The sequence below is a fragment of the Lithobates pipiens genome, unplaced genomic scaffold (assembly GCF_037356315.1).
Source record: "Lithobates pipiens isolate NorthernLeopardFrog02 unplaced genomic scaffold, aLitPip1_a1.2 Scaffold_37, whole genome shotgun sequence".
NCBI lineage: Eukaryota > Metazoa > Chordata > Amphibia > Anura > Ranidae > Lithobates > Lithobates pipiens.
The window spans coordinates 4,701,561-4,729,154 of NW_027507825.1; the positions used below are offsets into that span (position 1 = coordinate 4,701,561).

Consider the following 27,594-nt stretch of genomic DNA (forward strand, 5'->3'; position numbering starts at 1 on the left):
CCCCTCCTCCATGATGACATCACAGAGCTGGTGGATGTTGGAGTCCTTGCGCTCCTCCACCTTCCATTTGAGGATGTCCCACAGATGATCAATAGAGTTTAGGTCTGGAGACATGCTTGGCCAGTCCATCACCTTTACCCTCAGCTTCTTTAGCAAGGTAGTTTTTGTTTTGGAGGTGTGTTTGATTGTTATCATGTTGGAAAACTGCTCTGTGGTCCGGTCTCCGAAGGGAGGGTATCATGCTCTGCTTCAGTATGTCACAGTACACGTTGGCACTCATGGTTCCCTCAATGAACTGTAGCTCCCGAGTGCCAGCAGCTAATGGTAGAGATGCTATAGCCAGTCTAATGCCCAGGGGAAAGATGGAAAAATATGGGGCTGTGTCACTAGAAGGAAAACATGTCTCTGTGTTAGTGATGTCACTGGATGGAAAAAAAAACATCTGTGTCAGTGTTGTCACTAGTAAGAGAAAATGTCCCAACACCTGTGGTTTTACTGGAAGGAAAAAATGCCCCTATGTCAATAGTGACATTGGAAGGAAAAATGCCCCCACATAGGTGGCGTCACTGTACAGAAAAAATGTCTATGTGTCGTTGGGGTCAGGCCCATTATTATAAAACACTAATAGACTGGATAGAATTTCTCTGATGATTTCTCTGTATTTGCTCAGGCAAATCTGTCCTGCTGCTGGCTAATTTATATCAAACCCTTTAAAAGCATTGGGGAATCACAGATGATAAAGCGGTGTACAAATTGGCCAGCAGGAGGGCAGATTAAATAAAGAAGAACTAGCCAAAATGTACTAGAGACACAAGGCACAGATACGAGACGTAAGAGACTGCAGAGGTGGTATAAATAACATGGGGACAAAGCACCCTCCCAATGTTGAGGGCATGTGGCCTGGTACGGTTCAGAAGGGGGGTGGTACTCTCTCGCCCCCCTCCTTTTCCTGCGATCTGCCAGGCTGCGTGCACAGATAAGGATCTGGTATGGATTTTTGGGGGGATCCCCACACCATTTTTTTTAATTTTGGCACGAGGTTCCCCTTAAAATCCATACCAGACCTGAAGGACCTGTTATGCTCTATGGGGGAAACCAATGCCGTTTTTTTATTTAAAATTAAAGTCTCCTGGCCTGGGGGCGACTTAAAGTCGTGTTGTAAGTCGCCCCAAGTCGTGTTAAAGTCATCCCAAGTCGCGCTGTGATTCATACTCAAGTCGTGTCCAAGTTGCCTCCCAAAGTCGCGCTGGAAGTCGTGTTGCCCCTCTGTGAATGGACTCTGTTATCAATGGCATATTATTATTGCTGTTGGGCATATGAGTGCCCCGGTTCACACACTCAAATAATAATTTATCTGGGGCGCCAATTAAGGTATGAACCGGCGCAGCGCATTCATCTTAGTAAATGACCCCCTTAGTCTTATCAGTGGTTGAAAACAAAGACTCAACTAACACATTGTCATTACCTGCAGGTGAGCGTCTATACTGAGAAGACATGAAGTTCCTCCTAATTTTGCTTTTGCTCATCCCGGTCATAACTGCTTCAGATGAACACAAATCTAAAGAGTGCCATGAAGATGCTGAAGGTGGAAGGAAAGCCCAAGCACTAAAAGAAGCAGTGAATGGAAATACTGAATTTTCCTTTAATTTCTTCAAGCATCTGACCTCTGTGTCTTCTCAGGGCAAGGATTCACCACCCAAAAATATTGTTTTGTCACCTTTCAGTATTTCTTCTGCTTTTTCCATGCTGTTGTTGGGCGCCCAATCAAAGACCCACCAGGAAATCCTGGAAGGTTTGAGCCTGAACAACAAAAAATCCACAGAAAGTGAGCTCCACCAGGCGTATTCCACTCTTCTCCGACTTCTGAATGAACCAAAAAGCAGTCTTAAAGTTGACATCGGCAATGCCCTCTTTGTAGAGAAGACACTGGCCTTGCTGAAGAGCTTTGAAGATGATTTAAAGAATTTTTATCATGCTGAATTTATGAAGACCGATTTCAATGACCCAAATGAGGCTAAAAAAGTAGTAAATGAATATGTGAAGAATAAAACCGAAGGCAAAATTAAGGAACTCATCAAAGAACTTCCTGCAAATACTAAGTTGGTCCTGGTCAACTATGTTCTGTTTAAGGGTAAGAAGAGAGCCACAGGATCTGCATAGTTAGTCAGGTTGAAAAAAGACACAAGTCCATCCAGGTCAACCATAAAAAAATAAAAAATATCGAACAATCTGATATACCCAATTCTATACCCACAGTTGATCCAGAGGAAGGCAAAAATAAAAAATAAAACAGCAGAGTATGCTCCAATTTGTTACAGCAGGGAAAAAAATCCTTCCTGATCCCCCAAGAGGCAATCACATTTTCCCTGGATCAACTTTACCTATAAAAGTTAGTACCCCGTTATATTATGTACATTTAGGAAAGTATCTAGGCCTTTCTTAAAGCAGTCTACTGATCTGGCCAGAACAACCTCTGCAGGGAGTCTATTCCACATTTTCACAGCTCTTACTGTGAAGAAACCTTTCCGTATTTGGAGATGAAATCTCTTTTCCTCTAGACGTAAAGAGTCCTCTGCATTGACCGTAAAGTGAATAACTCAACACCAAGTTCACTATATGGATCCCTTATATATTTGAACATGTTGATCATATCCCCCGTATTCTCCTCTTCTGAAGAGTGAATAAATTCAGTTCCTATTTCCTCATAGCTGAGTTCCTCCATGCCTCTTATCAGTTTGGTTGCCCTTCTCTGCACTTTCTCCAGTTCCCCGATATCCTTTTTGAGAACCGGAGCCCAAAACTGAACTGCATATTCCAGATGAGGTCTTACTAATGATTTGAACAGGAGGGCAAAATGATATCTCTCTCTCTGGAGTCCATACCTCTCTTATTACAAGAAAGGACTTTGCTCGCTTTGGAAACCGCAGCTTGGCATTGCATGTTATTATTGAGCTTATGATCTACCAAAACCCCCAGATCCTTCTCCACTATGAATCCCCCCCAGATCCTTCTCCACTATGGATCCCCCCAGATCCTTCTCCGCTATGGATCCCCCCAGATCCTTCTCCACTATGGATCCCCCCAGTCGTACTCCCCCTAGTATGTATGATGCATATTCTTAGCCCCCAAGTGCAGAACTTTAAATTTCTCAACATTAAACCTCATCTGCCACATAGTCACCCAATTAGAGCATTGAGGTCGGCTTGTAAATTGGAGACATCCTGTAAGGACGTTATTCCACTGCATAGCTTGGTGTCATCTGCAAAGACGGAAATGTTACTTTTGATCCCATATATTTGACTTATAAAGATATTAAAAAGTAAGGGTCCCAGAAATAAACCTTGGGGTACACCACTGATAACCTTAGACCATTCAGAGTAAGAATCATTAACCACTACTCTCTGAATTCTGTCTTTTAGCCAGTTTTCTATCCATTTACAAACTGATATTTCCAAACCTGTAGACTTTACCTTACACATGAGCCGTGTGTGCGGGACTGTATCGAACGCTTTTGCCAAATCCAAATATACCACGTCCACCGCCACCCCTCTTTCCAAGTATACCACGCCCACCGCCTCCCCAGATTTGTCTGTCTGTCATGAATCCATGCTATCTGTTGCTTAAAATTTTTTTTTTTTTCAGCAAGAACTCATCTATACATTCTTTTATTAAAAGCTCCAGTATCTTCCCAACTATAGAAGTTAACAGGAGAAGGCCTTCAAAAAATACAAGGTTGAGGGATCATCATCAGCATTCAGACTTTATAAAGAATGCAACAAGAAATGTAAGGGTGCAATAAGGATGGCTAAGATAGAACATGAAAGACACATAGCAGAAGAGAGCAAAAAAAAATCCCAAGAAATTTTTTAAGTATGTAAACAGTAAAAAGGGAGGACAGACCATATTGGCCCTATAAACAATGATGAAGGGAATCTGGTTACAAAGGATGGGGAGATGGCGAAGGATTGAATTTATTCTTCTCCTCAGTCTTCACAAGGGAATTGGGGGGCTTCAGTAACCAAAACTGCAGTGTTTATCCTCAGGACACATCACAGGAAGCACCTCCATGGTTAACAGAGGACAGAATTAAAATTAGACTTGGGAAACTTAACATTAATAAATCACCGGGACCAAGTGGCTTGCATCCAAGGGTACTTAGGGAACTCAGTCAAGTAATTGCCAGACCATTGTTCCTAATTTTTACTGACAGTCTACTGACTGGAATGGTACCAGCTGATTGGAGAAAAGCCAATGTAGCACCAATATTTAAAAAGGGCCCAAAATACATCCCTGGGAATTACAGACCAGTTAGCCTAACATCAATAGTATGTAAACTCTTAGAGGGGATGATAAGGGACTATATACAAGATTTTAGGAATGAGAACAGATTCATGAAGAATCGTTCTTGCCAAACCAATCTATTACCCTTCTATGAGGAGGTGAGTTGTCATCTAGATAAAGGAAGTCCCATAAATGTGGTGTATTTGGATTTTGCAAAAGCATTTGACACAGTTTCCCATAAACGTTTACTGTACAAAATAAGGTCGGTTGGCATGGACCATAAGGTGAGTACATAGATTGAAAACTGGCTACAAGGGTGAGTTCAGAGGGTGGTGATAAATGGGGAGCACTCAGAATGGTCAGGGGTGGGTAGTGGGGTCCCCCAGGGTTCTGTTCTTGGGACCAATTCTATTTAATTTGTTCATAAACAAACTGGATGATGGAGTAAACAGTTCAATCTCTGTATTTGTGGACAATACTAAGCTAAGCAGGGCAATAACTTCTCAGCAGGATGTGGAAACCTTGCAAAAAGATCTGAACAATTTAATGGGGTGGAGCAACTACATGGCAAAGGAGTTTCAATGTAGAAAAATGTAAAATAATGCATTTGGGTGGCAAAAATATGAATGAATGCAATCTATACACTGGGGGAGAACCTCTGGGGGAATCTAGGAAGGAAAAGGACCTTGGGGTCCTAGGAGGTGATAGGCTCAGCAATGGCATGCAAGCTGCTGCTAACAATGCAGACAGAATATTGGCATTAAAAAGGGGATCAGCTCCAGAGATAAAACGATAATTCTTCTGCTCTACAAGACTCTGGTCTGGCCTCACCTGGAGTATGCTGTCCAGTTCTGGGCACCTGTACTCAATAAGAACAAAGCTAATAAAGGGTCTGGAGGATATTAATTATGAGTAGGCATGAGCTGAACACCCCCCGGTTCGGTTAGCACCAGAACCTGCGAACGGACCGAAAATTCGCACAAACTTTAGAACCCCATTAAAGTCTATGGGACTCAAAAATTCAAAACCAAAAGTGCTAATTTTAAAGGCTAATATGCAAGTTATTGTCCTAAAAAGGGTTTGGGAACCCGGCTCCTGCCCCAGGGGACATGTATCAATGCAAAAAAAAGTTTTAAAAATGGCAATTTTTTCAGGAGCACTGATTTTAATGACGCTTAAAATGAAAAAAAGTGAAATATTCCTTTAACCACTTGCTTACTGGGCACTTAAACCCCCCTCAGTCCCAGACCAATTTTCAGCTTTCAGCGCTGATGCACTTTGAATGACAATTGCGCGGTCATACAACACTGTACCCAAATGAAATTTTTATCATTTTTTTCCCACAAATAGAGCTTTCTTTTGGTGGTATTTAGTTACAGCTCGGAGTTTTATTTTTTGCTAAACAAACAAAAAAAGATGCAAAAAAAAATAAAATCATGTTTTAATAGTTTGTTATAAAATTTTGCAAACGGGTCATTTTTCTCCTTCATTGAAGTGCGCTGATTAGGCGGCACTGATAGGCTGCACTGGTGGGCACTGATGGGCTGCATTGGTGGGCACTGATGGGCTGCACTGGTGGGCACTGATAGGCATAGTTAAGGCGGCACTAATAGGCACAGATAAGGCAGCACTGATGGGCAAAGATGGGCACAGATAAGATGGCACGGATGGGTGGCACGGATGGGTGGCACGGATAAGTGGCACGGATGGGCACTGATAGGTACCACTGATAGATGGGACTGATGGGCACTGATAGGTGGCACTGATAGGTGGCTCTGATAGGTGGCACTGCTGGGCACTGATGGGCGGCACTGCTGGGCACTGATGGGCGGCACTGCTGGGCACTGATGGGCGGCACTGGGGTGCAGCACCTTTGAGGCAGATTGTGGGCACTGTGGGTGGCACTGTGGGTGGCACTGTGGGTGGCACTGCTGGGTGGCACTGTGGGCACTGTGGGCACTGCTGGGTGGAACTGACGGGGGGCACTTACTTTTATTCAGGATGGCACTGCAGGGGGCAGGTGGGCACTGGCAGGGGGCAGGTGGTCGCTTGTATTGCTGGCCGTGATCGGGACTGATGTCCCGATCACGGCCGCCGGTGATCGGCTTTTTTTTTTCTCCTCGCGCTGTCAGCGCGAGGAGGAATAATAGCCGATTACCGGCTCCGTTCTATCACATGATCAGCTGTCATTGGCTGACAGCTGATCACGTGATAAGGGGTTGGGATCGACCCCTTGCACGGATCGGTGATCAGGCGAGTCCCATGGAACTACTTGCTTCTGCTTGCACAGAAACTCTAGTTGGTTCCGGCAATACAAATTAAAATCATTGAGAAAAATGGCATGGGTATCCCCCCCGCCCATTACCAGCCCCTTTGGCTCTTGTATGGATATTAATGGGAACCCCGTACCCAAATTAAGAAAAGAAAAGGCGTGGGGCCCCCAGGCCCTATATACTCAGAACAGCAGTATACAGGCAGTGCAAACAAAACAGGGACTGTGTAGGTTTGTTTTGTTAACCACTTCCCGACCAGCGCACGACGATGTACGTCGACAGAATGGCACGGGCAGGCATATTGGTGTACATGTACGTCCAATCTTCAATGCCGCCCTGCCATCGGGAGCGCGCCGCCGCCGGCGGCCTCCCGCGCTGGTCGGGACCCCCGTGAGTCTGGTCGCGGGACCCGCGGACTCGATCGCCGCGGGCATACCCGCGATCGTCTCACGGGACGGCTGAATGGAGGAAATGCCGTGTAAACAGCATTTCTCCCTTCTGCCTAGCAACTAGTGACGCTGATCTCTGCTCCATGTGATTGGAGCAGAGATCAGTGTTCACTAAATGAAAGCCCAACCCCCCCACAGTTAGTAACACACCCCTAGGAACACTTAACCCCTACACTGCCACCCACTGGTTAAACCCTTCACTGCCAGTGTCATTTACACAGGAATCACTGCATTTATATAGCAGTGATTACTGTATAAATGACAATGGTCCCAAAAATGTGTCAAAAATGTCCGATGGGTCCCCCACAATGTCGCAGTCACAATAAAAAAATCGCTGATCGCCGCCATTACTAGTAAAAAAAAATAATAAAAAATTATTAATAAAAATGCTATAAAACTATCCCTATTTTGCAAACGCTATAACTTTTGCGCAAACCAATCAATAATCGCTTATTGCGATTTTTTTTACCAAAAATATGTAGAAGAATACGTATCGGCCTAAACTGAGGGAAAAAATGTTTTTTATATATTTTTGGGGGATATTTATTATAACAAAAAGTAAAAAATAATGCGTTTTTTTCAAAATTGTCGCTCTATTTTTGTTTATAGCGCAAAAAAAAAAAAACGCAGGGGTGATCAAATACCACCAAAAGAAAGCTCTATTTGTGGGAAAAAAAGGACGTCATTTTTGTTTGGGAGCCACGTCGCATGACCGCGCAATTGTCAGTTAAAGTGACGCAGTGCCGAATCACAAAAAGTGGTCTGGTCTTTGACCAGCAAAATGGTCCGGTCTGAAAGTGGTTAAGTAGAATCTGTTTGTAATTTTGAACTGGTACATTTTTAAAGTGTAGCTCCAGTTAAAAAATCTATTTTTAAGCTTTTTGGAAAACATAGGGAAGGGTTATAACCCCTGTATAATTTTTTTTTATTTTTTTTGCCGTCTGTCTTTTTTCATCTCACTTCCTGTTGTCTCCTTCCATTTGCAAGTAGGAGACGTTTGTAAGTTGGATGTTTGAAAGTAGGGGCCTGCCCTATATGCTCTGCAGAAATTTGGGCCTAAGGTGTTGGTGTTGCCACAACATTGTAAGCCCTCAAAGTGACTCTTGGTGGGCGCTGGAGCGCCCTGCTGTGAACGATTATATCAAGAATTGTAATTACATGCCATTGTTGAACAGTGGTAGAAAAATTGGGCCCTTGGTGGTTGTGGTGCTGGAGCCACAACACTATAAGTTCTCACAGTTACTCTCAGTGGGCACTGAAATGGGCCCTGCTGTGAAATATTATATCAAGAATTGTAATTACATGTCCCTGTTAAACAGGGGCTGAAAAATTGGGCCTTAGGCACCTGTGCCACAACACTGCAACACCTCACAGAAACTCTAGTTGGAGAGTTGGAATGAGCCCTGCTGCAAAGTATTGCATCGAAAATTTTAATTACACGCCCCTGTCAAACAGGGGCTGAAAAATTGGGCCTTAGGCACTGGTGCTGGTGCCACAACACTGCAACCAGTCACAAATATTGTAGTTGAGCGCAGCAGCGAGCCCTCCTGCCAAATATTGCAACAAAAATTGTAATTACACGCTCCTGTTAAACAGGAGCTGGAAAATTGGGCCTTAGGCACTGGTGCTGGTGCCACCACACTTCAACCCCTTACAGATTCTCTAGTTTGAGTGCAGGAATGAGCCCTGATGCAAAGTATTGCATTAAAAATTGTAATTACATGCCCCTGTTAAACAGGGGCTGAAAAATTGGGCCTTAGCCACTGGTGGCGACGCCCAGAACCAAACATTTTCTTCCAAGCTATCAGCAGGATCATTGAGGAGGAAGAGGATAGTCAGTTAGCATAAAAGGATAGTCACTCAGCATCAGCATAGGCAGTCTTGAAGGGATGTGACATTTAAAAAAAAATAATTTGGTTACATCAGCTTCAGGTGCTTGGTGGTGATCCAAGACTGATTCATCTTTATGAAGGTCAGTCGATCAACCGAGTCGGTATACAGGCGCACCCTGTAATCGGTTACAAAGCCTCCAGCAGCACTGAATGTGTGTTCCGAAAGAACTCTGGATGCAGGCCAGACCAGTAGCTCAATTGCATACTGTGCAAGCTCTGGCCAGTGATCCATCCTCAAGACCCAGTAAGCTAGAGGATTTTCGGTGGGAAAGGTGTCCAAGTCTGACCTTGCCCCTAGGTATTCCTGCGCCATGTAAATCAGACACTGGCGATGGTTGCTGGAACCGATCATACGTTGGGGCTGCGGACTAAAAAATTGTCTGAACGCATCGGTCAGATGGCCACCTTCTCCACCGCTCCTTCTGTGACTGACCGAAGCCTCAGCAACACGTACAGAAACAGGAATTTGTAACCTCCCAGTCTCTGCAAAGTCTTTCTGCAAGGCCTCCCGGAGATGTCTCATCCTCTTCTCCCTCTGCGACTTCAAGATAAAGTCCTCAACTTTACCCTTGAACCGTGGATCAAGGAGAGTTGCAAGCCAGTAATGATCCCTCTCCTTGATCCGCTGAATACGAGGATCCTTCAGCAGGCTTTCAGGATCAGGGAGGCCATGCAGCGTAGGTTAGCTGAGGAATTCGGTCCAGAGTCCCCTGGGTCACTCAGGACGACATGATCTGCAGCCACCTCCTCCCAGCCACGTACAAGTCCACGGGTGCCAGGCTCCACCTACATGCTGACACAATCCTCCTCGTCCTCTTCCTGTGCGATCGGCGGGACAGCAAGAAAGACTGTCTGGATAAAGGAGGCCTTCAGAGGCAAGGAAGTCCTCTTCTTCCTGCCTCTGTTCTGCCTCAAGTGCTCTGTCCATTATTCCATGCAGCGTGTGCTCCAACAGGTGGACAAGAGGTACAGTGTCACTGCTTATCATCCAAGTGGCCTCCTCAAATGGTGACAGGACAGTGCATGCATCCCTGATCATGGCCCAGTGGCGTGGGGAAAAAACAAGCTCCTCTGACCCTATTCTGGTGCCGTAGTCACACAGGTACTCATTGATGGCCCCCTGCTGCATGTGCAGCTGCTGCAGTATGGCCAACGTTGAGTTCCACCTGGTGGGCATGTCACAGATAAGGCGGTTCTTGGGCAGGTTCAATTCCATTTGGAGGTCAGTCAGCCAAGCACTGGCATTATATGACGGGCGGAAATGAACACAGACTTTCCTTGCCTGCCTCTGGACATCCTGTAAGCCCGAGTACCTGCCCAAGGACTGCTGCACCACTTAGTTAAGGACCTGAGCCACACAGGGCACATGGGTCAGTTGTCCTTGTCGGAGGGTGGAGAGGAGGTATGTGCCATTGTCGCAAACCACCATTCCTGGCTTAAGCTGGCATGTCATCAACCACCTTTCAGCCTGCCCCTGCAAAGCTGACAGAATATATGCCCCAGTGTGGCTCCTGTCCCCCAAACACACCAGCGCAATCACGGCATGGCATATTTTGGTCTGCGTAATTGCGTAGCCCCTTGAATGCCTACAGAGCACCGCTGGTTCCGAGGACAAAGCACAGGAAGAGGCCATGGAGGAAAAAAGAGGAGGGGGTGGAGGAGAGAGGTGTGTCACAACCAGTAGAAGCATTTTGGAGGCGCGGTGGCGGAACAACCTCCAACACTACTGCACCTTGTCCTGCATCCTTCCCAGCTGCCAGAAGAGTCACCCAATGCGCCGTGAAAGATAGGTAATGTCCCTCTACATGCACCTTACCGCTGACCACCCTGTCCAGCGAGGCATGGACATTGCCTTCCACATGCCGGTAGAGAGTCGGAATCTCCTTTCGTGAGAAAAAGTGGCTTTTGGGAACCTGCCACTGAGGAACCACACATTGCACAAATTCATGGAAGGGGCCGAGTCTACCAACTGAAAAGGAAGCAGTTGAAGTGCTAGCAATTTTGCTAGCAGAGTGCCCGCAAGTACTTGGCTGTGACACACCTAATTCTACACCTTCGTTCCTCTCAGAGCAGGTTTTAGAGAGGACTGAAGGTCTAGTGGGGTTAGAGATCCCAGCTGATGAGGAGCAAGGAGAGGTCCGCTTTGTTCTTTGGTGTGGGTCTTTAAGGTACGCTTGCCAACGAACTGCATGGCAGGTCAACATATATCTGGTCAAGCATTTGGTGCCTAAGCGGCTGATGTTTTGGCCATGCGAGATAAGCTTGAGACATATGTTGCAAATAGCAGCGGTGCAATCTGATGAACTTGTCTCAAAAAAGGCCCACACCAAAGAACTTTTGGAATAACGTGCAGAGTCAGCGCCCTGCACAGGCGGAGCTCTATGGTGTGATTAAGTCAGTGTGCTGCCCTTAAGCTGGCCCCTGGAGGGCATCCTGCCTCATTGGACATGTGCCTCCTCCTCCCCCTCTCTCCTATCCGGCACCCACATGGAGTCAGTGACCTCATCATCCCCTCCCTCCTTATCACTGGAGCAAACCTGTCAGTATGCTGCAGCTGGTGGAACATGACTGCCAGATTGCTGTCCTTCTTGGGCATCCCCTCTCTCTGGGCTCACGCTACTGCCTTCTTCTAGCTGGGTATCATCATCAGAACCTTCAAAATGCTGGGCATGCTCCTGGAGCATGTACCCAACACTGTGGTCAAACAGTTCGGGGGACTCCTCAGGAGGACATGGTGGGTTTAGGGAAGGAGTGACTGATGCCATTGAGACGAGGGAAGAGGCCGCGTTGGCAGCTGCTTTGCCAATACCCTGAGCCTGGGTGAGGGAGAATGAGGAGGGCTTGTAAATCCACTCTACCAAGTCTTCAGCATGTTGCGGCTCAACACGTCCAACTGCCGAAAATAAGGACAAGCATGTCCCATGGCCACGTGCTGATGAGGATGCACCAAGTCCACGACCAGCACTGTTGCCTCTAGGCACAGAGCCTGCTTGCCCTCTTTTAATGGCTTGTGACTGTCTGCCTCTCCTTGTTGGCCTTCCAGACATACTAATGGCCTGCAGGGAGATGAGAACACCAGCAATTGGGGTAGCTTTAGGTGCACACTGAGCAGATGACACAGTACACCGACTGTAATTACTGCAGCTGCCTGCCTGCGGTATAGGATCTGAAGAACACGAGCAATTGGGGTGGCTTCAGGTGCACACTGTGCAGGGGGCACAATACACCAACTGTAACTGCTGCAGCTGCCTGTGGTATAGGACCAGAACAACACCAGCAATTGGGGTAGCTTCGGATGTACACTGTGCACGGGGCACAATACATTGACTGTAATTACACTGGGTTCAAAGGAAATGAAGACACTGTCTCTGCCTATCTGTCTCTATGAGCCGCTCGCAACACACTACGCAAGGCGGCCTTGCAGGAGGCCTTATATAGTATGTGGCGTGTACTAAACTGCCTGTGGCCAATTATGTCTCTCCTCGCTGACGGCGCTGTGATTGGCCAAGCATGCGTGTCATAATGCATGCTTGGCCAATCATCAGCCAGAAATTCTCTGCAATGACGCAGTGCCGTGAGCGCCACTCAAATATGGCGCGAATGGCCCATAAAGTTATGGTATCGCCAAACGGGCAAACAGCTCGTGTTCGAGTCGAACATGCGTTCGACTCGAACACCCAGCTCATCCCTAGTTTTGAGGAAAGGTAGCGAGCACTGAACTTATTATCTCTGGAGAAGAGACGCTTGAGAGGGGATATGATTTCAATTAGGCTTGTGCAATTCGTTTCGTAACTAATCGAAATTCGGTCGAATTTTGCATCTTTCGTACATTCGGATGCATCCGAATGTCCGAATAAAAAAATAACAACGAATACGAAAGAAATATAACGAAAGAATTCAAATGAATTTGGTAATTATTTAAAGATCTAATGAAACAAAAGGTCAGCTCAAAGTAAATCTTATAGTCCAATCAGCTAATTAATTTTGTGCCGGAGGTTGGATTACTGGCAAAGTGCATTCCTGAGAACTGAGTGAGAAGGGTGTTGTGTTGTATTTGAGCCGAGGAGAAGAGACCTTGTCATTGTGTGTGTTAAAAGATTCAATAAACAAACGACGTTCCAAACTACGAATCATTATCACGAATGTCTATACATACATAAATAGCGAATTTCAACGAATACGTACATATGAATTCGACACTCTACGAATAATAACGAATTATCCGAAAACGTATTAACGGAACATAACGAATATAACAGAACGAAATGATGTATTTTACGAATGACAACAAACCGAAACTAAACAAAATTTTCTGTTGTGCACAAGTCTAATTTCAATATGCAAATACCGTACTGGTGACCCCACGCTAGGGATAAAACTTTTTCGCAGAAGGGAGTTTAACAAGACTCGTGGCCACTCATTAAAATTAGAAGAAAAGAGGTTTAACCTTAAACTACGTAGAGGGTTCTTTACTGTAAGTGCTGCAAGGATGTGGAATTCCCTTCCACAGGCGGTGGTCTCAGCGGGGGGGGCATTGATAGTTTCAACAAACTGTTAGATAACCACCTGAATGATCGCAAGGGATATACAATGTAATACTGACATATAATCACACACATGGGTTGGACTTGATGGACTTGTGTCTTTTTTTCAACCTCACCTACTCTGTAACTTTGGATAAATTAGTATTTGTTACGTTTACTAACAGCCAAATTTGAAAGGAAATTCCAATACCTATAATTTAACAGTTCATAATAGTTAAGTTATTATTAGTTAGTCATTATTTCAGATTTTCAATGAGTTTCTTGATTTTTGAATTTCGAATTTCCAAATTTTCGAATTTACGAATTTTCTAAATATTAGTCAAAAAATTTGTTAAATGAGTTTTCGTTAATTCGGATATTTCCAAATTAACTAATTTGTTCGAAATTCATTAAAATAATGAAGAGACTAAACTAATTGCACATGTCTAATGTCATGTCATTGCCCGGTGGGATGGAAGAGCTTGGGAGAGCCGTGGAAGACGGTGGGAGGAGGGGGGAGGTCCCGTCCCGCTCCTTGGGATAACAGCCAAGCAGCTTTATAGCCACATCGGTTGTTATCCCGAGAAAGACAACCGCCGGCTGTAAAAAACAATACCGGGGGGTTATGCGCGCAGCTGCATTTATCACCCCAGTACAAACCCTTGAACCCGAGGCTGCATATTTGCATCCGGTCGGCATGAAGAGCTTAAAGAGACAAAACATGGGAAATGTTCAGGTATTGTTGAGATTAGGGATGAGCCGAACACCCCCCGGTTCGGTTCGCACCAGAACTTGCGAACGACCCCCGCGTTCGGTACGAACGTTAGAACCCCATTGAAGTCTATGGGACTCGAACGTTCGAATTGGAAAGTGCTAATTTTAACGGCTAATATGCAAGATACTGTCCTAAAAAGGGTTTGGGGACCTGACTCCTGCCTCAGGGGAGATGGGTCACTGCAAAAAAAAGTTTTAAAAACTACCGTTTTGGTGGGAGTACTGATTTTAATGACGATTAAAGTGAAAAAAAAAAGTGAAATATTCCATTAAATATCATGCCTGGAGGGTGTCTGTAGTATGCCTGTGAAGTGCCACGTGTTTCCCGTGTTTAGAACAGTCCCTGCACAAAATGACATTAAACGGAAATAACACCATTTAAAACTGCTTGCGGTTTTAATGTTATATCTGGTTCCTGCAATATGGTTGAAAATCATTCAGAAAAATGGCATGGGTAGCCCTCCCTGCCCATTACCAGCCTATTTGGGTCTTGTACGCATATTAAGGGGAACCCTGTACCCATATTAAAAAAAGGAAATGCGTGTGGCCCCCAGGCCCTATATACTCAGAACAGCAGTATACAGGCGGTGCAAACAAGACAGGGACTGTGTAGGTTTCTTGTGTTAAGTTGAATCTGTTTGTAATTTTCAACTGGTACATTTTTAAAGTGTAGCTCCAGTCAAAAAAAATATTTTTAAGCTTTTTGGAAAACATAGGGAAGGGTTATCACCCCTGTATAATTTGTTTTGTCGTCCATCTTTTTTCATCTCACTTGCTGTTGTCTCCTTCCGTTTGCAAGTAGGAGATGTTTGTAAGTTGGATATTTGAAAGTAGGGGCCTGCCCTATATGCTCTGCAGAAATGGCGGAACAAGGTGTTGGTTTTGCAACAACATTGTAAGCCCTCAAAGTGACTCTTGGTGGGCGCTGGAGCGCCCTGCTGTGAACGATTATATCAAGAATTGTAATTACATGCCATTGTTGAACAGTGGTAGAAAAATTGACCTTTGGTGGTTGTGGTGCTGGTGCCACAACACTATAAGTCCTCACAGTTACTCTGGGTGGGCACAGGAAGGGGCCCTCCTGTGAAATATTATATAAAAAAAAATCAAATCAAAATATATGCAAAGCATTGCATCAAAAATTGTACTTAAACGCCCCTGTTAAACAGGGGCAGAAAAATTGGGCCTTAGGCACTGGTGCCATCACACTGCAACCTCTGCCATACACTCTAGTTTTTTTGCAGGAATTAGCCCTGCTGCAAAGCATTGCATCAAAAATTGTACTTAAACGCCCCTGTTAAACAGGGGCAGAAAAATTGGGCTGCTGGCATCACCCAGAACCAAAAATGTTCTTCCAACATATCAGCGGAGGAGGAAGAGGATAGACAATCAACATAACAGGACAGTCACTCAGCATCAGCATAGGCAGTCTTGAAGGGATGTGGTATTTCAAAAAAAATTATTCGGTTACATCAGCTTCAGGTGCTTGGTAGCTGTGGGTGATCCAAGACTGATTCATCTTGATGAAGGTCAGTCGATCAACTGATTCGGTGGACAGGCGCACCCTGTGATCGGTAACGAAGCCACCAGCAGCACTGAAGGTGCGTTCCGAAAGAACGCTGGATGCAGGACAGGCCAGTAGCTCAATTGCATACTGTGCAAGCTCTGGCCAGTGATCCATCCTCAAGACCCAGTAAGCCAGAGGATTTTCAGTGGGAAAGGTGTCCAAGTCTGACCTTGCCCCTAGGTATTCCTGCACCATGTAAATTAGACGCTGGCGATGGGTGCTGGAACCAATCATACCTTGGGGCTGCGGACTAAAAAATTGTCTGAAAGCATCAGTCAGACGGCCACCTTCTCCACCGCTCCTTCTGACTGATGCCTCAGCAACACGTTGTCCAGGACCAGGAGTTTGTGACCTCCCAGTCTCTGGGAACGCGTTGCACAGAGCTTTCTGCAAGGCCTCCCGGAGATGTCTCATCCTCTGCTCCCTCTGCGATGGCAAGATAAGGTCAGCAACCTTACCCTTGTACCGTGGATCAAGGAGAGTGGCCAGCCAGTAATGGTCCCTCTCCTTGATCCGAAGAATACGAGGATCCTTCCGCAGGCTTTGCAGGATCAGGGAGGCCATGCAGCGTAGGTTAGCTGAGGCATTCGGTCCGGAGTCCTCTGGGTCACTAAGGACAACATGATCCGCAGCTACCTCCTCCCAGCCACGTACAAGTCCACGTGTTTCTTGGGACTGTAAATCATCCCTATAAGACTGCTGCTGCTGATGCTGAGTGTCAGCCTCCACCTCCATGCTGACACAATCATCCTCCTCCTCCTCTTCCTCCTCCTCACCCTCTTCCTGTGTGATGGGTGGCACAGCAGGAACACTGTCTGGATAAAGGGGGCCTTGAGAGGCAAGGAAGTCCTCCTCTTCCTGCCTCTGTTCTGCCTCAAGTGCCCTGTCCATTATTCCACGCAGCGTATGCTCCAAGAGGTGGACAAGAGGTATAGTGTCACTGATGCATGCACTGTCACTGCTCACCATCCTTGTGGCCTCCTCAAACGGTGACAGAACAGTGCATGCATCCCTGATCATGCCCCACTGGCGTGGTGAGAAAAAACCAAGCTCTCCTGACCCTGTCCTGGTGCCGTAGTCGCACAGGTACTCATTGATGGCCCTCTGCTGCGTGTGCAGCCGCTGCAGCATGGCCAATGTTGAGTTCCATCTGGTGGGCATGTCACATATAAGGCGGTTCTTGGGCAGGTTCAACTCCTTTTGGAGCTCAGCCAGCCGAGCACAGGCATTAAATGATCGGCGGAAATGCACACAGACTCTCCTGGCCTGTTTCAGGACATCCTGTAAGCCAGGGGTACCTGCCCAAGAACCGCTGCACCACCAGGTTAAGGACGTGAGCTACACAGGGCACATGGGTCAGTTGTCCCTGTCGGAGGGCGGAGAGGAGGTTGGTGCCATTGTCGCAAACCACCATTCCTGGCTTAAGCTGGCGTGGCGTCAACCACCTCTCGGCCTGCCCCTGCAGAGCTGACAAAACATCCGCCCCAGTGTGGCTCCTGTCCCCCAAACAAACCAGCGCAAGCACGGCATGGCATCGTTTTGCCTGCGTACTTGCGTAGCCCCTGCAACGCCTACGGAGCACCGCTGGTTCTGAGGACAGAGCACTGGAAGAGGCCATGGAGGAAGAAGAAGAGGAGGGGGTGGAGGAGAGAGGTGTGTCACAACCAATAGTAGCATTTTGGAGGTGTGGTGGCGGAACAACCTCCAATACTACTGCACCTTGTCCTGCATCCTTCCCAGCAGCCAGAAGAGTGACCCAATGGGCCGTGAAAGACAGGTAACGTCCCTGTCCATGCCTGCTGGACCATGAGTCAGCGGTAATATGCACCTTACCGCTGACCGCCCTGTCCAGCGAGGCAAGGACATTGCCTTCCACATGCTGGTAGAGAGCCGGAATTGCCTTCCGTGAGAAAAAGTGGCGTTTGGGGACCTGCCACTGAGGAACCGCACATTGTACAAACTCACGGAAGGGGGCCGAGTCTACCAACTGAAAAGGCAGCAGTTGAAGTGCTAGCAATTTAGCCAAGCTAGCATTCAACCGCTGGGCATGTGGAAGGCTGGGAGTAAATTTCTTCCGCCGGTCCAGCAGCTGGGGCAGGGACATTTGTCTGCTATAATCGGACGTGGATGTACCACTAGCAGAGTTCCCGGAAGGCTGTGACACACCTAATTCTACACCTTCATTCCTCTCAGAGCAGGTTTCAGAGAGGACTGAAGGTCTAGTGGGGTTGGAGATGCCAGCTGATGAGGAGCAAGGAGAGGTCCGCTTTGTTCTTTGGTGTGGGTCTTTGAGGTATGCTTGCCAACGAGCTGCATGGCAGGTCAACATATGTCTGGTCAAGCATGTGGTGCCCAAGCGGCTGATGTTTTGGCCACGTGAGATACGCTTGAGACATATGTTGCAAATAGCAGCGGTGCGATCTGATGCACTCGTCTCAAAAAAGGCCCACACCAAAGAACTTTTAGAATAACGCGCAGAGGAAGCGCTCTGCGCAGAGGAAGCGCTCTGCGCAGGCGGAGCTCTGCGGTGTGATTCAGTCGGTGTGCTGCCCCTAAGCTGGCCCCCGGAGGGCATCCTGCCTCGTTGGACATGTGCCTCCTCCTCCTCCTCCTCCTCCTCCTCCTCCCTCCTTCCAGGCACCCACGTGGAGTCAGTGCCCTCATCATCCCCTCCCTCTTCATCGCTGTAGCAAACCTGGCAGTATGCTGCAGCTTGTGGAACATGACTGCCAGATTGCTGTGCTTCTTGAGCATCCTCTCTCTCTGCGCTCACGCTACTGCCTTCCTCTAGCTGAGTGTCATCATCAGAGCCCACCAAACACTGGGCATCCTCCTGGAGCATGTACCCAACACTGTGCTCAAAGAGTTCAGGAGACTCCTCAGGAGGACGTGGTGGGTCTAGGGAAGGAGTCACTGATGATGACATTGAGAGGAGGGACGACGATGTGTTGGCAGCTGCTTTTCTACTACCCTGAGACTGGGTGAGAGAGGATGAGGAGGATGAAGAGGGCTTGGTCATCCACTCTACCAAGTCGTTGGCATGTTGCGGTTCAACATGTCCAGCTGCAGAAAAGAAGGACAAGCATGTCCCATGGCCACGTGCTGATGACAATGCACCGCGTCCACGACCAGCACTGTTGTCTCTAGACACAGAGCCTGCTTGCCCTCTTTTATCGGCTCGCGCCTGTCTGCCTCTCCTTGCTGGCCTTCCAGACATGGTAATGGCCTGAAGGGAGTTGGGTAAAACAGCAGTTGGGTAGTTTATATTGTGCTGGAGGCACACAACACCCACTAACTCCTGCAGATGCCTTTTTTATAGAACAGCAGAGTTAAAGGGGTATATACAGATGTATACTGTGCTGTGCTGGAAGCACACACAACTTCCAATAACTCCAGCAGATGCCAATCGGGCCCAAATAGAGAACAGCTATGTAGGTGGATAATAGCGGTATGTACTGGGTACAGAGCAGGCACACAGCACGCACTATCTCCTGAGTGACACTGCTGACTGCAAGCTCTATTGTTAAAGATGGACCACTAGCTATATAGGTGAGGTGAATATCACGGTGTATACTGCGGTCAGGGCACGCAGACAATAACAAGAAAACAGCAGAGTTAAAGGGGTATATACAGATGTATACTGTGCTGTGCTGGAGGCACACACAACTTCCAATAACTCCAGCAAATGACAATCGGGCTCAAATAGAGAACAGCTATGTAGGTGTATATAGTGGTATGTACTGGGTACAGAGCACGCAGACAGCACGCACTAACACTACTGACTGCAAGCTCTATTATTAAAGCTAGATCACTAGCTATATAGGTGAGGTGAATATAGTGGTGTATACTGCGGTCAGGGCACAGACAGTAACCACTACACAAGAGCAAAATAGTAAATCAGCCAAAAACGATTGGTGTGTAACTGTGTTGAAGGTACACAGAACACCCACTGCTTCAGATGCTAACAAACACTACACGAGGCCGCCTGAAAGGCAGCTTTATATAGTGTGGGGCGTGCACTACACAGTCTGAGCTATGATTGGCCACAGGCAGGATGCCTGTGGCCAACCATTGCTCTCCTCGCTACTGGCGCTGCGATTGGCCAAGCATGCGGGGTCACAGTGCATGCTTGGCCAATCGTGAGACAGCAATGCATTGCGCCATCGCAGTGCATTGTGGGCCACACGAATTTTGCCGCGAACGGCCCAAACGTTCGGAATTCGGCGAACGCACGAACGACCGATGTTCGAGTCGAACATGCGTTCGACTCGAACACGAAGCTCATCCCTAGTTGAGATATATTGAATGTGCTTTTTTTCCCCAGACATTGGCTTTAATGCCACGAGCATGTTTTATTTGGGGCATCAAATCTAATAATTTCATGAGTTTATTTATCCATTCACCAGAGATTTTATCGGATTTAAATCACATACATGTTTTATGTTATTAGGAGAATGGCAGGACACTTTTAATGCAGCATTTACAAGTACCTGGAAGTTTGAGGTTGATACGAACACAAAGGTGGATGTTTCAATGATGAGTCGAACGGGTCAGTACAACATTTACCGTGACACAAAGCTTCCTTGTACAGTGGTGGAGCTTCCATACAAGGATAACGCATCCATGATTATCGCCATGGCTGAGCCGGGCAAGATCTATGAGGTAGAGCAAGGATTGTCTGCTGAGACCATACAACGATGGAGGACATCATGGAGAAAATGGTAAGAGGAGAACACTGCAGGCCAACGTACAAAAAAAAAAAAAAACTAAACTTCGTTTGCATGTTTATTTAAACTTAAAAAACATTTTCATATAATTGCATACCATGTATCTATATTCTGACATGCCATATGCCAGCTGAATACGGAAATTGAACCTGCTGGGCGAGCATTTATACACTCATTTATCTTACAGGAGAAAGACAGCCCAAGACAGACATCAGAAGTGCTGTTATGTTGACTAGTATCCTAAAGGGTAGGAAGGAGGCAGGACCAGAACAGGGAGGAGGTGAGAGAAGGACAAATAGAAGGAAAGACAAAGGGAAGCAGAAAGGGGAACAAGGGCAGGCAGGTCAATGTCAGGCAGGAGGTGGTAAAAGGGCCTGCAGGAGGCAGGACAAAGACAATTAGAAGGTTTGACAAGGACAGACCAAAGGCAAAACAAAAGCAAGCAGAATGTGGGACAAGGGTAGGCTGGAGGATGGAAAAGGCCAGGCAGGAAACGGGACAAGAGCAAGGAGGATAAGGGAAAAGAGCTAGCAGGAGGAAGGACAAAGGTAGGCAGAAGGTTGAACAAAAGCAGACAGGAGTCATGACAAAGGCATTCAGATGGTGGGATAAAAGCAAACGGGAGGAAGGACAAAAAGGTAGGCAGTTTGTTGAACAAGTGCAGGCAGGAATCAGGACAAAGGCTTTCAGATGGTGGGGCAAGGGCAGGCAGGAATCAGGACAAAGGCTTTCAGATGGTGGGACAAGGGCAGGCAGGAGGAAGGACAAAGGCTTTCAGATGGTGGGACAAGGGCAGGCAAGAATCAGGACAAAGGCTTTCAGATGGTGGGGCAAGGGCAGGCAGGAGGAAGGACAAAGGCATTCAGATGGTGGGACAAGGGCAGGCAAGAATCAGGACAAGGGCTTTCAGATGGTGGGGCAAAGGCAGGCAGGTGGAAGGACAAAGGCAAGCAGAAGGCTGAACAAGGACAGGCAGGAGGAAGGACAAAGGCATTCAGATGGTGGGACAAGGGCAGGCATTGATATACAAGTGCTTTAGCTTACAAGCATTCTTCTGGAACTAATTATGCTGGTAATCCAAGGTACCACTGCACCTTGGATTACGAGCATAATTCGTTCCAGAAGTATGCTTGTAATCCAAAGCACTCGTATATCAAAGCGAGTTTCCCAATAGGAAATTATGGAAACTCAGATAATCCGTTCCACAGCCACTGCTTGTCTATGCAATACTGCATGTGACCAGAGGTGCAGGGGTGCCAGAGACACTCGGAAACACTCGGAGACACTCAGACGCTTGGAGTGTTTCCGAGTGTCTCCAAGCATTTCCGAGAGTCTCCGAGTGTCTCCGAGCATCACACCGGCGCCCCGCACCTCTGGCCAAATGTGGTACTGCACACCCCAACAACACGAGTCCTGCTCATCTTGCGAGACAGCGCTTACAAAGCGAGTCAGGATTTTTTTTATTTATTTTTTTTAAATAGCACATATTGCGAAAACGCATTGCTCACAATCCGAGGTTCCACTGTACAGGATTCTGCACAGCCGGCCTGCACTGCAGCAGTAAAACTACAGTGTGCGGTCGGCAAGTGGTTAATGATAAATTGTCCTGTTGTCTTTCTAATGCTGGGTCATGTACGGCTCTACAATCGTTTTGGTGGATCGGCAGCTCTATGGGGGTCTCAGCTGCAGTGGGGTGGATAGAGAAGGGGGTTGAAGTTTTTTTTTATCCCAATGATTGTTTTGCTGCTATCGGCATTTTCCAGTTCTCATGAGCTTCATTGTTTTTGTTTTGTTTGTTTACTTCACAGGACCGTTATACTTTTTGTACCCAAATTTAATATTACTTCCAAAATAAACCTGAAGGATGAGTTACCTAAAGTTGGCATCAAAACCCCTTTCACCGCTGAGGCAAATCTCTCCGGAATCACTCGCGATTTCGGGCTTAAAGTGGAATCGGTAAGAGTCCATTCTATTCACTATTCCAATTATTGAGTTTATATTTGGCCCATAAACTCGATGTCACCTCTGACCTAATATCCTCTAGACACGTCCGATTCGTTTCGTTCCGAATTCGTTTTTTTTTAATGAATTTCGTCAAATTCTTTCATTTGGAAATATCCGAATTAACGAAAAACCTGTTTAACAATTTTTTTTCCAAATATGTGTAAATTTGAAAATAGTCTCTTCATTATTTTAACGAATTTCGACAAATTAGTTCACTTGGAAAAATCCGAATGAATGAAAACTCATTTAACAAATTTTGACGAATATTTTGAAAATTCGAAAATTTGAAAATCCAAAAACTCGTTGAAACTCTGAAATAATAACTAACTAATAATAACTTAACTCTCACTAACTATTAAATTCTTGGTATTGAAATTTCCTTTCGAGTTTGGCTGTTTAGTGAACCTAACGAATGCAAATTTATTCAAAGTTACGAATTATCCGAAATAACGAATGCCGTATCTAAACGAATGGAACGTGACAAATCAATGAAAATAAATAACAATAATAATAATAAAAATGTTTTATTATTATTATTTATTATTAATTTGTTCCGTTCCATTTGTTTGGATGCGGAAGTCGTTATTTTGGATAATTCGGAACTTCCAACATTCCAATACCTATAATTTAATAGTTAATGAGAGTTAAGTTATTATTAGTTATTATTTCAAATTTTAGGATTATATTTCTTATTTTTGGATTTTTTTAATTTACAATTTTTACAAAATTAAGATCAAAACGAATGACCCCCCCCAAAAAAAAACAAAAAAAAAAACACAAATGAAATGAAAATGAACAAATTTTTTGGCAGTGCACGTCTATCCTCTAATATGACAAATATATATAAATATATATATATATATATATATATATATATATATATATATATATATATATTATTTTTTCTTACATACTTCCCTCCTAGTCATAGTGGTTATATGGGTATATAAAATTATTTTTTCATATTTTTTTACATATTTTTAAAACATTTCTTTAATATATTTATTTTCTAGTAGTACCTTAACCGATTCCCAACCAGCGCACGCCGATGTATGTCAGCAGAATGGCACGGGCAGGCATATTGGTGTACAGGTACATCCATTTTTATATGCCGCCCTGTCATCGCGTGCGTGCCGCCACCGGCATGCTCGCATGCTGGTCGGTACCCCCGTGAGTCCGGTCGCGGGTCCCGCGGACTCGATCGCCGCGGGCATACCCGCGATCATCTCATGGGGCGGCTGAACGAGGAAACGCCGTTGTAAACAGCATTTCCCCGTTCTGCCTAGCAACTAGTGACGCTCATCTCTGCTCCATGTGATTGGAGCAGAGATCAGTGTACACTAAATGAAAGCCCAACCCCCCCACAGTTAGTAACACACCCCTAAGAACACAACCCCTACACTGCCACCCCCTGGTTAACCCCTTCACTGCCAGTGTCATTTACACAGGAATCACTTCATTTATATAGCAGTGATTACTGTATAAATGACAATGGTCCTAAAAATGTGTCAAAAATGTCCAATGTGTCCGCCATAATGTCGCAGTCACAATAAAAAATAAATAAAAAAATAAATAAAAAAAAATAAAAAAACGCCATTACTAGTAAAAAAAGAAATTATTAATATAAATGCCATAAAACTATCCCCTATTTTGTAAACGCTATAACTTTTGTGCAAACCAATCAATAATCACTTATTGTGATTTTTTTTACCAAAAATATGTAGAAGAATACGTATCGGCCTAAACTGAGGGGAAAAAATGTTTTTTTATATATTTTTGGGGGATATTTATTATAACAAAAAGTAAAAAATAATGATTTTTTTTCAAAATTGTCGCTCTATTTTTGTTTATAGCGCAAAAAATAAAAACCGCAGGGGTGATCAAATACCACCAAAAGAAAGCTCTATTTGTGGGGAAAAAAAGACATCAATTTTGTTTGGGAGCCACGTCGCACGACAGCGCAATTGTCAGTTAAAGCGACGCAGTGCCGAATCGCAAAAAGTGGTCTGGTCTTTGGCCAGCAAAATGGTCCGGGGCTGAAGTGGTTATCATTTTCATAAAAAAAAAATATATACAGTTTTTTTATTTACTTGTTTATATTTATGTATTGGTTTAGGAGAATATGTATAAGTATATGTATAAGTATATATATATTTTTTGTACCTGTAGACGGTTGTACTTTGATGTTTAGCCTTCGAAGTTGCCTTCTTTTCCCCATCCACTAGATGGCGCACAGGATATACATATATGGGGTAGGGTTTGGCTATTGGCTATTGTTGTCCCCTTCATACCGGCTGTATGATTTCCTGAATTGATTTTCCTTTTTCCTGATTGGTTACCGCGGCTCCTTCCTGTGCTTTATATAGCGTATGGTGTACCAAGATGGCTGCGCCTCCGATGATGTCTGTATGACGAAACGCGCAAGTCGGGACTTTACTTGGTATGCAATACGTCACTTCCTGTGAGCTCTGTCTTCCGGTTTTGACTAGCGTGTTGTTGGAACGCACGCTATAGGAGCGTTTTTTAATTTTAATAAATTCATTTTTGATGGATTTACGCTATGAGCTCCATCCTTTTTGATACATGTGGATTGCCCGCTGTTGACTCATTCCAACCTATCCATGAGAGGAAGTACTACTGACGGTCAGTAACTACCAGGAGTCCAGGGTACAGTAACAGGAGGATCGCCACCAACACCTGGATAAGGAAGTTATACGTCTGTTACCCCAGCCGGGGTGAGGCGCTCTGGTGCTCAGGCCTATTTTCAGCTTTCAGCGCTGTCACACTTTGTGCGATTATGCAACACTGTACCCATATGAAATTTTTATAATTTTTTTCCCCACAAATAGAACTTTCTTTTGGTGGTATTTGATCACCACTGGGGGGGGGGGGGGGGGGTATTTTTTGCGCTACAAATAGAAAAAGACCGAAAATTTGTCTTTGTTTCTGTTACAAAACTTTGTAAATCAGTATGTTTTCTTCTCTGATGGGCACTGATGAAGCAGTACTGATTGGAACTGTTGAGGTGGCTCTGATGATGAGGCAATTATATGCAGCACTGATGGGCACTGATATGAGTGCCCATCAATGTCACCTATCAGTGCCCATCAGTGCCGCCTATAAGTGCCCTCCAGTGCCACCTTGGTGGCACTGAAAGGTGGCACTGAAAGGTGGCACTGGAGGGCACTTATAGGCAGCACTGATGGGCAGCCCTGATAGATGGTACTGGTAGGCAGCATTCATCAGGAGGCACTGGCAGGCTTCACTGATGCGCATAGAGTGCCACCCCTAATGGGCATTGATTGACATCCCTTGTGGGCTCAGCTGGTGGTCATGGGTGGGCATCTCTGATGGCCATGGGTGGGCATCCTTGGGGAGGCTGCACTGACAATCAGCGCAGACCCCCCATCAGGGGAGCAGCCGATCGGCTCTCCTCTACTCGTGCCAGTCAGTGCGAGTGGAGGAAAAGCCAATACACAGCTTTTCCTGTTTACACTGTGATCAGTTGTGATTGGACACAGCTGATCACGTGGCAAAGAGCCTCCATCAGAGACTCTTTACCTAGATCAGAGATGCAGTGTGTCAGACTGACACACCCAAACTCCAATCGCCGCACTGCGCACCCCCGAGGGCATGCGATCACGGCTTACCCTGCTGGATGTCATATGACGCCCAGTCAGGATAACAGAACCCTGTAAAACAACCCATTCAGTTTAAAATAGAAATGAAAGGCAAAACATTTGTGTATAGTGATCACATTCCCTCTGTTCTCAGCTGCATAAGAGCTGGGGGAGGAGAAGCAGCAGCACACTGAGCTTCCCAGTGAATGGCTGTACAGTGGGTGGTGTCAGGACAAGCCTGATCATTGGAAGAGAGCAGGCTGATTTCCCAGCACAGCTAGGGAACTGACCGTGGTGTGCTCTCCTGCTTAGTGTGGTCAGTATTTAATAGTAAAGCAGAGGGACTGGCAGGAACACCAGGGATTTCACACAAAGGAAGCAATACAAAGAGAACAGGAGACTTTCTCATACAAGTACATGGTACAGCAGCCACATATCAGGAATATGAAGTATTGGGGTAACAAACACTTTAAATGTTGCGGACAAGCTGTCTCAGATCAGAGCCATGCATTGCCATGGTGCAGGTGAGCCCGCTGCCATCATCATAACAACAAATGGGGCCATGCATCCTGGCACTATTGTTGTATGGTGCTGGCGGGTGACCTGTCCATGGCAAGTCACAGCTTTGATCCGGGGCAAACTGGGTCTCATGCTCATGGCACCCCAGAAGAACCGGGATGGCATTTCAAGGTGCCGTGGCACTCTGGTTGGTAAATACGGGTCTAGCTGACAGTAAGAAAAGGAACTGGTGAAAATTATTAGAAAAATCCCACAAACATAATTGTATATATAGAATGTTTCTTGGTCTTTTCTTGTAGTGATTATAAACTCCCATTACCCCGACACCAATCATCTTATAGGGTTAGAGCTGAGCAGGTTGTGTTTGCTGATTATTTGCTGATCTCATCATGTCTGTTATTATATTTCAGGCTGTACACCAGGCTGTCATCAATGTGGAGGAAAAAGGGACAGAGGCCGCCGCAGCCACCGCTGAGTTAATTGCAGTATCAGCCCCCCCATCGTTATCCATTGATATGCCATTTATTTTCTTCATGTTTGAGCAAACAACCAACTGCATTCTTTTCATGGGGAGGGTCATCAACCCTACAGAGCAATAATCCACAATGTTCCCATCTCTGCCACAATGTAACATTCCGGGGGATTGAATAAAACTTGATGAATAAAAGCTACACACTCTCCGGATGGTTTGTCAAATATTTAGACCGGGGGGGGGGGGGGGGGTGGTCTTCAAACTTCTCAGTTTACTGTCCTTCAGACTTTAGGGGGGCTGGACTGTGCCCAGTGAGGATAGAAAATATCCCGGGGCCCAGCATCAGTGAGAATAAGCATGGCCTCAGTTACATAGAGCCTGTGGTCAGTAGGTGGAGGAATAGTGCCCCATTGTTGGTAACAGTGGAAGGAATTGTGCCCCATCATTGGTGTCACTAGGTGGATGACTAGTGCCCCATTGTTGGCATCAGTTA

At 45.8% G+C, this 27,594-nt stretch overlaps 1 protein-coding gene across 1 annotated transcript in view; it reads left to right on the forward strand.

The window, feature by feature from the left end:
* LOC143956605 (serine protease inhibitor A6-like) overlaps window positions 1-27,296 on the forward strand; it is a 31,341-nt gene extending 4,045 nt beyond the window's left edge. The window contains exons 2-5 of the mRNA XM_077466818.1: window positions 1,472-2,131; window positions 20,210-20,480; window positions 22,295-22,442; window positions 27,040-27,296. Coding sequence (XP_077322944.1) covers window positions 1,495-2,131; window positions 20,210-20,480; window positions 22,295-22,442; window positions 27,040-27,228 — 1,245 coding nt within the window. The 5' untranslated portion in view covers window positions 1,472-1,494 and the 3' untranslated portion in view covers window positions 27,229-27,296. The remainder of the gene's footprint in view (window positions 1-1,471; window positions 2,132-20,209; window positions 20,481-22,294; window positions 22,443-27,039) is intronic.
* The last annotated feature ends 298 nt before the right edge of the window (window positions 27,297-27,594 follow it).